Here is a 13,298-nt window from a genome sequence, read left to right as displayed (position 1 = left end):
TTGAGTCGCTGCACTAGACAAGTTTTCAATCATACGTGTTTACCTCTGTGTGTTTGTGTGCAGCCAGTTCAATCGCAGTTGGCTCGGTGATTTACTGAATTTCATAAATGACTTCAGTTGCATGGTGAACATATAATTGTTGAAGTAGTATTTTTTTTATAGTTTTTACAGTTCATTTGCAGTGTGTAAAATGATCAGTGTTGCAGTAATTGTGATGCTCTTTGCATGAAAAAATGTGTTCCATTAATATTTCAAATTTTCTTTGTGAATTGTGACGTTTACTTAAAGTGCAGCTAAAAAGTATTTGGCATCCAGGTGTGCATTAACCCCCAAGTATGTGTCGGTTTAAGGATTAACTATCATTGTTGAAACTTTGATATACACATTGTAGTACAAACATCATCGGTGACACTAACTTTACTCGCTAAAACATACCTCTCGAGAGACGGCGACATCACAGCTCCAAGATGCTTGCGTTTCAGATGCTCGTGCATCGCGGAGGTGCTGCCGTGAAAACAAAACTCCGCTTTGCATGATCTGCATTCAACTTTTTTTTTTCTTTTTTGGTGAAGTGCTCTCCCACACTTCAGAAAGTTTGTCAATTTTTTTCCATCTCCTTCCCCCTCCTCTGTCTGACTCGCCAATGCAACCACGTTTATTTTCCTCTACATTCTTCTTCATTGGTAGGGCTGTGTGCAGTCTTGAAAAACAATAACAAATGATACTGCCCCCAGATGTTCATGTAGTGCATTGCAGTCACAAAAAACAATGTGATTCTTTGAGAGGAGCCTCTATTGAAGGTTCTGTCTTTGACGTGTTGGAAGATTTTTGTAGTCGACGTCATCAATGACGTCGACTAATCATTGCAGCCCTAATACTTACTGTATATAAGAATTCAAGGTTCAGCTTTGATCAATCCTAGTGATGGTTGAGTCACATGAGTTACCCTGAATGCTCCAAATACAACAACAACAACATTTATTTATATAGCACATTTTCATACAAACAGTAGCTCAAAGTGCTTTACATAATAAAGAATAGAAAAAAGACACAATAAGAAAACAAAATAAATCAACATTAATAATGAGCTGCGAATGTAAGGGTGCATGAATTAACAGTCTGGAAGTGTTTCATTTAGGCATTATTATTGTCTGAATTACAATTTGTTTCATTGCCTTTGAAATATGTTAGGCATATTTAGTGTCAGCAGTGAGTTATAAGGTAATGTTACATATATATTGAAGTAAATTGTTTGAGGAATCACTTAGTCATGCCAGACTAGCTATATACTATATTGTCTGAAAATCAGTCATGAGCTTGTATTCTGGCAACTGAAAAAAAATTTTGCTTTTCATTTAGTGTTACTAGCTGTGGTGCTTTTTCCAGAAAATGTAACGTCTGACACATTCAGTGCAAGTTGAGCTGTAAAATAGTTTGCCACCTGCTGTATGTTGTGCATTTCACTGTTCTATTTGAATGTTGTATTTTCTCATATGTGAATGCTTTATTTAAAAAGTTGATTAACAGATACTGAAACAGGAATGACTGCTTCAATTTGTGCTTCTCCAAAAATGTATTCACAATTTATTTACATATTAATTTTTTAACACAAATTGGAATTGTGAAGCTGAGAAAGTAAACACAGACTTTTAAATTGGTGCAGTTGATTATGTGTGCTTCCTAAATTAAGACTCTGTCTCACTATTCCTTTTGGAAATATTTTAACATTGTTGTGGTTGCAGTGATTAAGTCCTTTGCTCACTCTTGTTAGTTATAGGTGTTGTCAAATGTTTTTATATTTGTAAGAAAAATGTCCAGATATTTAAAGGTACAGGTTCACAAATCTTGCTTTGTCGATTTCTGTTTTAAAATGTGCCTTTTCTACCTGGGACTATGCACAGTTAAAGAACAGAAAAGACTGTGTTAGTTCTCTTTGTCTCTCTATTGCTTATTTTGTTGAACGTTTTAAGTTGGGTTCTGGTTAGAAGCCGTGCCTAGTAGCAGGTATCCAAACCTTGAAATTGGCGCATTTACTTATTGCCCTCTCATACATGAAAGAAGTGATGTGGCGTGGTACTATTGTAACACATGATCATTGTTTCTATCTTGATGCGGTGGTAAACACTCAATGTTCCACTAGGTTCACAACTTCATAGTTAAGTTGTTCATTTATAGATATGCTTATACAGTATGGTTCCTGAAATGGCTTCATTTTGTGGTTACACAGTATGTTTTGGTACATTTTCATTACACTTTGCAATGCTTTTGGTCAATTTTGAAATGTGATTTTAAATGGGACCTTGGTGTGGCGTGAGAGTGATGAATAACATTTGGTACCTATCATAGCAAACTATTAAACGGCAAAACTAAAAAGTCTTTTGGAATGATATCTGGAAGAGCCTTGGTTATCTGATCTTTGTAGCTTTTTGACTTTTGTCCTGTTAAATGTGTTTTTGTTTGTTTTTTTTTCCCTACTTAAAGATGTTATTTTTATCATTTTGGCGTGTTCAATATATACTTTGGGTTAATTTATCCCAGTCCTTTCACTTTGAAGTTTTTAATATTAATGCAAACATCCAAAGTAAAATTGTGTTTAAGTCACTTTCACTGCCTTGCCTTACAACTGTTTTCTATCTTAGCCTCCTGAGAAGCGAAAGAGGACAGTAGAAGACTTTAAGCAATTCTGCAGCTTTGTTTTGGCATATGCTGGTTATATCCCAACTCCAAAAGAGGTTAGTATCACACTTTTTTCCTTTCCTGGGTGAAGAGGGATAAAAATCTAGAAAATTGACAAAATATATATTTTTTTTAATTTTATGTATTTTTTTAAGCTCATTACTATTGTAATGTTGTGTTAGTTGATCATTTAAGTTTAGTACATTTTTGATATTTTCTGTATTCAGGAATTTAAGAAGAGCCCACTCTCACTTAAGGTATACTAAGTTAGAAAGAGAACCAACCACTTAAGTGAATCCCTTTGTTACGTTTAGTTGTTAAATTTCACCTAGGCCTCGTCTAAGCTTAACGTTTTTTAAAAGTTACCTAATTTGACACACATGCATGCTGATCACTATTAAGTACTTTTGTTAAAAGGAGAGGTCACACTGTTTACCTGTAAAAGTGATTATTCAATGAAAAGTTTTCAGTAAGAGGTTCTCGCATTTCTAAGGTGAATTTGTGGTTCAGTTTCTGATATAGAACTATATTTACTCTGTTTGATAGTTAATGCAGGGGTACTCAAGGTGTTAAGGAGCTGCTCCAGAAACCTTGTGGTCAGCCCTAGCTTCGTACTAATTATTTTGAAAATGTAGTTATAGCCTGTTTTGTGTTTGTTTCTGGGAGATTTTGTGTTTTCAGTTAACTTTAACTTTTCATCTCTGTTACTGGGAGAAGCAAACGTATGTTTTATTGTTCTGGTATGGCAATTATGTTTTCAGGGATTTTGTCTTCATACTAAATTAGTTGCACAGCATCATTAAACTACAACAAACTAATTTAAACAATTAGTCCGTAGTCAGTTCTGAAAGGTCAGAGCCACATGCAGGCACTATATGAGAAGTTCTTGTATAAGAGAAAACTCTTGATGAAGCAGATCATAGAAAAGCCAGTTTTTCATTGATAGATTAATAATGAACATTTTCATCCTAAAAGGGCAAGTGTTTGGCAGTTTAAAAACTTGTGTTACTTAATATTTGGTAAATTGCAAAATGGCAGTTACATTTGATTGAATTTTGAATATATTTAGGTTTGTATTTTAAAATCTGTAGTGGTCAGTAGTGATGAGTGACCCTTGCTGAATTTGATTTACCTGTTGTTTGATGATATCATGGAAATATCCTAGAACTTTGTGAAATGCATTGAAGTCTGTGAGGAAGTAGAACCAGTTTTGAGTATATTATAATGGTGCAGTGGTCTTAATGGTCCATGTATGCTAGGGAAGTGTCTGCCTGCTATGCTGGTTTGATTATTGTGAACAAATAGTGACATGAGCTGTAAGGCAGCCAAGCTAACTACTGTGCCACAATGCCTCACTGGGATAAAATAATAGAATCAAATATCAGAAAATGGCAACAAGTACAGAAAGCAAGAATTCACTGAGGCTTTGTTCCCACAGATTTCATAGCAGATACTCGTTTCTCAAACCAACAAAGTACAGTCTCTCTCAGTGGCAATATGTAATTAAGACATTGACTTTGCTGGAGTTTGTAAACTTGACATTTCTGCCAGAAAAGCAAAGAGTTGTGTGTAGTAAAGAAGACTTGTTAGGTGAGAGAGTAAGAAATTGCAAGTTTGAAAATGTGCTGAAAGTTAAGAGATGGTAGCCGCAGTCATTAAAAGTGAACAAGAGCAAAGTGGTAAGGAGTGAAATAGAAGTAAAAGTTGTTGACAAGATCTGATGCTATGCTCCATGGGGGTGATTTTAAAACTGTTTCTTTTGCAGTAACACTGGGGAGTTAATTTAGGAGATCAGAGGTCAGGAAGCAGCTCAATTGTTACTAAATACATTTTTTAATTTAATTTTTAATTTGTTTTAAATGTCACTTTTCTCAAATATGCTACCATTTTATGAATTGCTTAATCCTGGAAAGCAGACTATCCTTTCAGAGCTAGAACACAAAGGAAATGGAGGCAGTGTAGTTCAACTTGAGATTCTGTGTAGAATTGGCTGTCTTTGATGGTGTATAATAATGAGAATACATTAGTAGTAGATACCTCCAAGAGACCAAATAACAAGGCGCTTGAGAGGCGCGACCACAGTGTATAACTTCCTTACTGTAGTGACATGTTAGTTTAAGTAAAGATAAAACCAGTTGCCCCACCATGGCAAACTAGACTTGTTTGCGTTATGAATCAAGTGGTATTCTCGATGTCTGGGTTTACCAGTTTTTAATTCCAGACAATTGAACTGAAGGTTTACAAAGCCTGCCAGACTACCAGATGTTTGTGATCTTTGGTCTATGCAATATTTTCCTAACCAAAAACAATTTGACTAAACCAAGAGTCCCAGTTCTTCATGTATAATCTTCACTTGGGTGTCACTTTTGAAGTTAGCTGCTCTTAGTGCAATAAACTGCTAGTGAGTAGTTTAGTGAAATTGTGCAGCAAGACAAATAATACAGTTAGCTATATAAAGCACCTGGGGCAGCAATGGCTCAAATTTTAAAAGTTAAGTGTATCCTCTCCTTGTTTTACGGTAATACTAAACACATACATTGTTATGAAGTTTGTAAAAAAAAACAAAAAAAAAAAAAAACCTAATTACGAGCAGCCTTATGACAGAAGTAAATGTAAAGTAACTTTAAGTAATGGAATAACTATCATTGGATTAACTACATAGGATATTCCTAAAAGTAGCAAAGACTGCGATAAGGGGATGGCATCAGTATTGTGCTGTATGCAGAGAGTATTCAGAAACCACATGTGAAAGCGGTCTTTTGTTTCCAGGTGAAACTAATTTTAGTATTAAAAAGCTGAAAAAGTGCAATAACATTAACTGTTTAGTATAATGGTCAGGTTGCAAAATCTAACAAATACTGAGCAGTACTGAATCTGTTAATGAAATATACAACTGGGAAACAAAAATGTACATTTATGCAGCCGGTGACACTTTTCAACTGCCAGGGCTTGCTACAGCTTAGAAAATAACGTAAAATATTAAGTAGCTTGTTGATCACGTGTGATGGCTGTAAAGTTCCAGCAACACACTTGTCACAGATTTTCAGGTTGTTCAGCCTTAGGAAGTGGACATTAACCTTTCACAATCAGAGGGCGATACTCCATTGCAATTGGATCTTTACTTAAGCAGCTGCAGAAAAGCCACGAGAGGAATCTCATTTAAAGAGGAAAAAATTAATTTTTTCGTCAGCCCAAATACTGCAGAGTGTGAATATGCTTTTTCTGGCCTAACTGGCCTAAACCTCATCTTTACTAACATGAGGGGCCCCTTAATGGTTTGAGCTTGACAAAATTTATGCAGCAGTATACATACGTCACTGGCTGTAGTCAATAAACAATGTATGACATAGTTAAAAAAAAAAAAAAAAGTCACACCTGATAATACTCCTGAAGGTCATTTTGAGAAATTAATTGGTGGGGTCTAAATTAATCCTGAAAACAAAATTTAATAATACAATGTTGATGTAACATTTCAGTACTTTTTAAATAAAAATTTATGTACATTGGAAAAAGACTACACATCAGCGTAATCCTCTAAAAAAGCATCTGTTTATTAAAATGTGGTGTTTGAAGATGCCTTCTATTCAATAAAACTTCACAAGTAAACATTGCTGGAAAAAGTTCCACATACCCCTCCACTCTGTGTATAAAGCTGGGCTACCTGAAAGGGTATCTGGACTACCAGATTTGCTAAGCTGATGGTCCAGCTCACTACCATATGCATTTACAAATTTTCCAACGTTGGGTTGACCATGAATACACCTAGTGATCAAGGATCGTAAGTGAAAGTCCTGGTAACAGTGCCATATCTCTGCAAGATGGAGAACATTAAAGTTAGAAGCCACAAGTGTATTGGAGAGACAAGACATAATTCAGTGATTGTGAAAAAAGGAAAGGTTTAGGCTTGTATGAAAAAAATAACTTACTAAAGGTACATTAACAAGTTACTTACTATAGTCAAAATGGCTAGAGATACTAGAATCCTCCTATTTTACCAATATTAATAATTAGGTTCCTGCATAAGAGTGGCAGCTTGACAGTGTGACTAGATGTTGGGTATGTTACTGTTAACAGGGAAAAAATGTTTTGTTGTGGATTTGTCAGGTTCTGAATATGGGGTATGTCTGGTATTTTTCTTTTTATGACTTAAAATATTTTAATATTAAGACAGCAATTAATGGATTCACAACATTTGAGGCTTATTGTAACCACTGTAAGTAGTGTTAATGAAAATTAAAATGTTGGATGCTTGGAGTTTTGGATATATGCATGAGGGTTTTTTCACATCAAGAATTTGAAAAGTTATGCTACTTAATAGGCAGCATTCTTACAGTTTTTAGGCAACATTCTGACATTTTTATTGTCTCTTAAATCTGAGTTAATTTTAATAGTATGCCATTGATGCAGATTTGTAGGGTCAGTAATAACATGCTTTTGTTTTTTTAACTTAGGTAAAAAGTGCATTGCTGTATTAGATGATGTTGCCCTGGTGTGTGTACGATTTTGTGTGTTTTTTTTTTTTCTCCCCTCTAGTGTTTCTCAGTGTGTGTTCATTGAAGCAGCAAGTTTAGTTTTAGTGCAGATGATAGCAAATATCCTTGCTTCACTTAGAACAGTTGTTTATTCAGTGTCATTTGTATTAATACTGCAGACTTGGTTAGAACAGACAATACTTTGTTCCTGGTAATGCTGCATAACAGGATCTGAAAACACAAAAATCTGACTTTGTGCATTGTCATATAGTGTAGATTTTTAATGTTCATGCAGTGGATGAATTTAAATAGGTTATTGGTTGCCTCTTTTTGAATGTGAAAAGTCTCAAAAGAAAGTTTTTGGAACCTTAAAGAGATTTAGAAAATTCACCATGTAAGTTAATTTGACAAAAAGAAAAACCTGTGTTTTTAATTTTGTGAACTATATTAGCGTTCTGAAATTAAGTTATTCTTCTTTGACCCTCCAGGAAAGTCCATGGACACCCACAAGTTCCAGTTCTCCACACAGTCAGGCCAAAGGTGGTGGAGACTCAAGTGATGGTTGGACTTCAGCGCATTCTGATTTGCACACTATTCAGACATTTGTTCACAAAGCTCGTGTCTCCAAAGGTAAAGGGTTACCAAGGCTCAACTCAGATGGTACTCTGTTGGAGAAAATGAGACTCAAGGACTCCCTGTATGATAGCAGCAGCAGCTCTAACACCACTTCAAAATCTGAAAGGAAGAAAGAAAAGAAATTAAAAAAGCTAAGCAACACAATAGGCTCATCAGCTTCAATAGGAACGTTTGGTCAGGAGAAGGGGAGTCGAATCAAAAGCAGTAAAAGCACTAAGGCTGCAAAAGTTCTTAAGAAATTAAAGAGTTCTGCTCAAAGTGAAACTGATTCTGAGGGAGTCCCCAGTTTGGGATTAGTGGTGCCAAGAGGGCCAGGTCAAGGATCTGAAGATGGATACATGGCAAGATTAGACTTCAATGATTCGGGCGAGATGAAAGTTGAAGATCAGAGTTCATCTGAAAAAAAGGAGTCTGAATTGGCTGAGAGTTTTGAGGAAGATTCTACTCGTGAGGCAGACAGAAGTTCTAGTGAAAGGGAGACCTGGATTGCAGATGAGGATATCATGGTTGAATCAGGTACTGCTTCACGTATTTGCTAAACCAAGCCTATTTTGCTTTGCCCTTTTCACAATAAGCACTCTTCTTAAATGTCTTTTCCATATTCCTAGTCAAACAGCTCCTGAGGTGGTATATCCAAGTCATTTTAAATGTTCCCAGTTAATTTTAAAAACCTTAATAAAAAAGAAAAGCAATTTCCAGTAAAGTCTTGCAAAAATTAAAGTATTTTAATTCCTGTGTTTTAGCCTTAGCTTTATCATGTTAAGTCCAATTACATTCTTTACTTAAAATTGTTAAAATTCTGATCCTTTATTCTGGTAAACATTTTTGGGAGTACAAGTTACACTTTGAGATTGCTCAACATTTTGTTGATTTACCCTGCTGACTGCAAGGCAAAACTAAAACTTGAGTCTACTCAGAATGACAAGAAAATGTTAGCTTGTCCGAGTTAAATAGATAATGTAAGGTTTTCCTTTAACTACTGGGTATAATATGAAATGTCTTCTAATTAGGAAATGTAAGTGATTGATATTGGATTGCAAGACCGGTCAGTATTACTCATTTTTTGCCCTTGTACACCTTCATCTTTTTGTTTTTATGTACCTCTTTTTTAATTCCAAATTCTGAGCATTTTTAAGGCAAAGAAATGTGGGTTTAGGTCAACAATATAACATGACTTTAGTTTAGAATTAAAGTACTATGATTCATGCATGCTTTGAGAGTGTGGTGATGTGACCAGTTTGATGAATGAATTGTATGTATTTTAACTTGTTGTGCCCTGAAAGTGGTAATTGAAAATGATTTCAAGATTAATTGCCTTTTTAATACTATGGCATACATAGTCAATAAAGAAACAATGTTGCCTTCAATTTCTGAATGTGATTGTTCCAACTGCAACCTTCCATCTGTTTTCGGTCTGACCTATCCAGGATTGTAGGTAATTGTATTGCCCATTCTAGTTGCACTGGATGCAGTGCAAGAGCAAATCTTGGATAGGGTACCATGCTTGCACCCATTCATGCTTAATTATATAATGTCACAGAGGAACTCCGCATAAGTAGTTCTAGTGACAGTTGTGGTAAGTATAAATTGAGGCTAGTTTCCAACCAGCTCTTTCTGTGACTGTATTTAGTTTACAACTAGGAATGTTACAAAAACTGATATTTCAGTACTAATTCAAGGCCATGGTTCCAAAAGCGTAACAGCACCTGCGTTTTTACAGTATCGATAGTCCCACGAAAGTCGGTACACTTAACGCATGACTGCAAGTAGAATAACTGCTCTGGAAGGCACAATAAAATATAATAAAAATGTGAGTAAAAACTAATCATAAAAATGCCTCACTGTGGTGGTGCTACACTATCGACACATGTCAAAAAGAAAAACTGCAGAAGTCATTTGCTGAAATACTTTGCATTAACGCAGGAGAGCTTTCGTATGTGCATGCAGGAGTTGAGGAATTATGTATTTATGTGATGCACTCTCTGACGAATAATGCAAAGAGTACACGACAACATGTTTTGCCCATATTGGGGCTCGTTAGGTACGTACCTTTGTATCCCCTTACAGGAATCGAACCACTGATGTCTGTGCCTGGGGCAAGGCCTCTGGTACTGCATCATGGAGGCTGGTTCACTTATATGGCAAGTTGAAGATCAGAGTTTTTTTTTTTAGTCTGAATCTCAATCTGATTACTAGATGGTTATCTACCAGGTAACACTTGTGGTTGGTCAGCCATTCGGCAAACATCTGCCACGTCCTGTCAGCTGCGAGAAGCAGCTCATAGATATGTGGTACGGTATCTGCCAAATAAAACAAAGAATACATACCCTGATCTTCACCCTGCCAAATCAGAGGACCAGCTGCCACGGTGTGCTAATGGCTGACGTCGGAGGTTCGATTCCTGCAAGGAGATACAAAAGTGCATACACCTGATGAGCCCCAAAAAGGGTGAAACACATATTGTGTACTCTTTGTAGTATTTGACAGATAGTTTATCACATATCTATGAGCTGTTTTTTGCATCTGAGAGTATGTGGCAGATGTTGTCCAACTGGCTGACCAACCACAGGTGTTACCTGCTAGGTAACCACCTAATAATCAGATTGTGATTCAGACTCAAAAAGTGTGTGTGTGTATATATACATAGAGAGATATACAATCAAAGTAAAAAGTATGTGAACCCCTAGGAATGATCTATATTTGTGGCTAATTTCCGTATAAAACATGGTTGTATCTTCATGTCAGTCACAATAATGAGCAAACATGGTCCCCTATAACTAAAGATACACAGGTTTTCAGAGGACTTTTGACCATATTGAATAAATCATTCAAACTGTGAAACTGAAGGTTGGAAAAAGTAAGTGAACTCTAAGCTAATGACTTTTTAAAAAGCTCATTGCAGTCAGAATTTTGCACACCTGGAATCCATTTAATGAAACGAGTTCAGAGGTGTGGCCTAGAATTTCTTTGATAAATATTATAAAGTTTGAGCTTTTGACAAGAAGCATATCCAGATGGAAATCATGCCTCGCACAAAAGAGCTGTCTGAAGAGCTACGATGGAGAATTGTTCATCTATATAAGGCTGGAAAGGGTTACAAAGTCATCTCAAAGATTTTAGATATTCATCAGTCTACTTTTAGGCAAGTTGTCTATAAATGGAGACAATTTTTTATGCCTAGAAGTGGGCGCCCTGCCAAATTGACCGCAAGAGCACAACGCAAAGTCAGCAATGAGGTAAAGAAGAACCCTAGAGTGACAGTAAAGGACTTGAAGAAGTCATTAGAACTGGCTAACATCTCTGTTCATGAGTCAACTATATGCAAAACATTGAACAAGAAAGGAGTCCATGGCAGGAAACCAAGAAGGAAGCCACTGCTCTCAAAAAAGAACATTGCTGAATGCCTGAAGTTTGTGAAAGAGCACTTGGACATTCCACAACGGTACTGGGAAACCAAAATTGAACTATTTGGGAGGAACAAGCAGAACTTCATTTGGCGTAAAAAGGGCACTGCATATCAACATCAAAACATCATCCCTACGGTAAAGTATGGTGGAGGGAACATCATGATTTGGGCCTGCTTTGCTGCAACAGGGCCTGGACAGCTTGCCATCATTGAGGGGAAAATGAATTCACAAGTTTAGCAACAAATTCTCCAGGATAATGTGAGGGTGTCTGTCCGTTAACTTAAGCTCAGAAGAGGCTGGGTGATGCAACAGGACAATGACCTCAAACATCGCATCGCACCTTTTGGAGTGACCCAGTCAGAACCCAGATCTCAATCCTATTGAGTTGCTGTGGAATGACTTGAAGAGAGCCATACACAGAAGACAACCAAAGAATATGGAAGAGTTAAAGCAGTTCTGCAGGGAAGAATGGGCTCACATTTCCCCCCGCACAATATGCAGGTCTGATCTGCAGTTACAGGAAGCGCCTGGTTGAGGTAATTGCTACCAAAGCGGGGTCAACCACTTATTAAATCCCAAGGTTCACTTACTTTTTCCACTACCACTGTGAACGTTGAGTGCATTTGTGTAAAATAAAGACATGAAAGAAGAGAATTTTTTTGTGTCATTGGCTTAAGCTCATTGCGTATATCGGTTCCTGTGACTTCGATGAAGATCAGATCACTTTTTATGACGAATTCATGCAGTAAACCAGATAATTCCAAAGGGTTCACATACTTTTTACTTTTGACTGTAGATATAAATCAAAAATGCACACACAGGCATGTGATGTTGCCACTTTTATCTCATTATTGAATTAATTCTTAAATGGATTTGTGCTTACTTTGAGAGCAACATTATATTACCAATTAGATGTAATTGTTTAGCTTGTCATGCATTTGTAAGAGGAGATGAATAGAGGAAAAGATTAATTCATTTTTATTGCAGTGTCCTACACAGTGCTGATAAACAAATTGAGACTTTTCATTCATTCTCTGACTGCAAAGAACCCTCAACAGATGTACACCTATCCAAGCATCTGCCCATTTTCTTACCAGCTTGTACAGTTTAGGGTTATTGCTTGGGGTGGCGGTTGGTGCTTTGCATGTATTCACATCTAGTACTCTAGGGATGTGGGAGGACTTCCAGCACAAACAGTTGTAAAGAGAAAACATTGAAGAAACATTCAACTGAAATAGCTGTTTGGTTTGCCTGCACCGATGATGACACGAGTTGCTCAATTTAATACCAAAGTGAAATTTATTTAGTGTATGAATGCTTCGAAGGACAGGCCCCGCCTCCATTTTTTATCTGGCATGCATTAACAGAGAATCTTAATCGATGAAACAGTGTCAACATGACAAGCAATGCAACATTCTTAATTGCTAAATTTGAATTTGCAAGCTCTAGGTTTCTCATGGGGTACTGGACCCCCTGATAAGAGCTGTTCGGTCTCTGTACAACCGGTGTCAGAGCTTGGTCCACATTGCCGGCAGTAAGTCGAGCCCGTTTCCAGTGAGAGTTGGACTCCACCAGGGCTGCCCTTTGTCACCAATTCTGTTCATAACTTTTATGGACAGAATTTCTAGCGCAGCCAGGGTGTTGAAGGGGTCCGGTTTGGTGGACTCAGGATTGGGTCACTGCTTTTTGCAGATGATGTTGTCCTGTTTGCTTCATCAGGCCGTGATCTTCAGCTCTCTCTGGATCGGTTCGCAGCTGAGTGTGAAGCGGCTGGGATGAGAATCAGCACCTCCAAATCCGAGAGCATGGTCCTCAGCCGGAAAAGGGTGGAGTGCCCTCTCAGGGTTGGGGGAGAGATCCTGCCCCAAGTGGAGGAGTTCAAGTATCTCGGGGTCTTGTTCACGAGTGAGGGAAGAATGGAGTGTGAGATCAACAGGCGGATCGGTGCAGCGTCCGCAGTGATGCGTGCTCTGCATCGGTCTGTCGTGGTGAAAAAGGAGCTGAGCCGTAAGGCAAAGCTCTCAATTTACCAGTCGATCTACGCTCCTACCCTCACCTATGGTCATGAGCTATGGGTAGTGACCGAAAGAACGAGAACGCGAATACA

At 37.3% G+C, this 13,298-nt stretch overlaps 1 protein-coding gene across 2 annotated transcripts in view; it reads left to right on the top strand.

Annotated features, from left to right (window-relative positions):
- Nucleotides 1-13,298, top strand: part of phf23b (PHD finger protein 23b) — a 60,882-nt gene that overhangs the window by 37,401 nt on the left and 10,183 nt on the right. For both annotated transcript variants that reach the window (XM_039746933.1, XM_039746932.1), the window contains exons 3-4: nt 2,640-2,732; nt 7,637-8,300. In XM_039746933.1, coding sequence (XP_039602867.1) covers nt 2,640-2,732; nt 7,637-8,300 — 757 coding nt within the window. The remainder of the gene's footprint in view (nt 1-2,639; nt 2,733-7,636; nt 8,301-13,298) is intronic.

This window comes from Polypterus senegalus, chromosome 3 (assembly GCF_016835505.1).
Source record: "Polypterus senegalus isolate Bchr_013 chromosome 3, ASM1683550v1, whole genome shotgun sequence".
Classification (NCBI taxonomy): domain Eukaryota; kingdom Metazoa; phylum Chordata; class Cladistia; order Polypteriformes; family Polypteridae; genus Polypterus; species Polypterus senegalus.
This window is presented reverse-complemented; position numbering and strand designations above follow the sequence as displayed.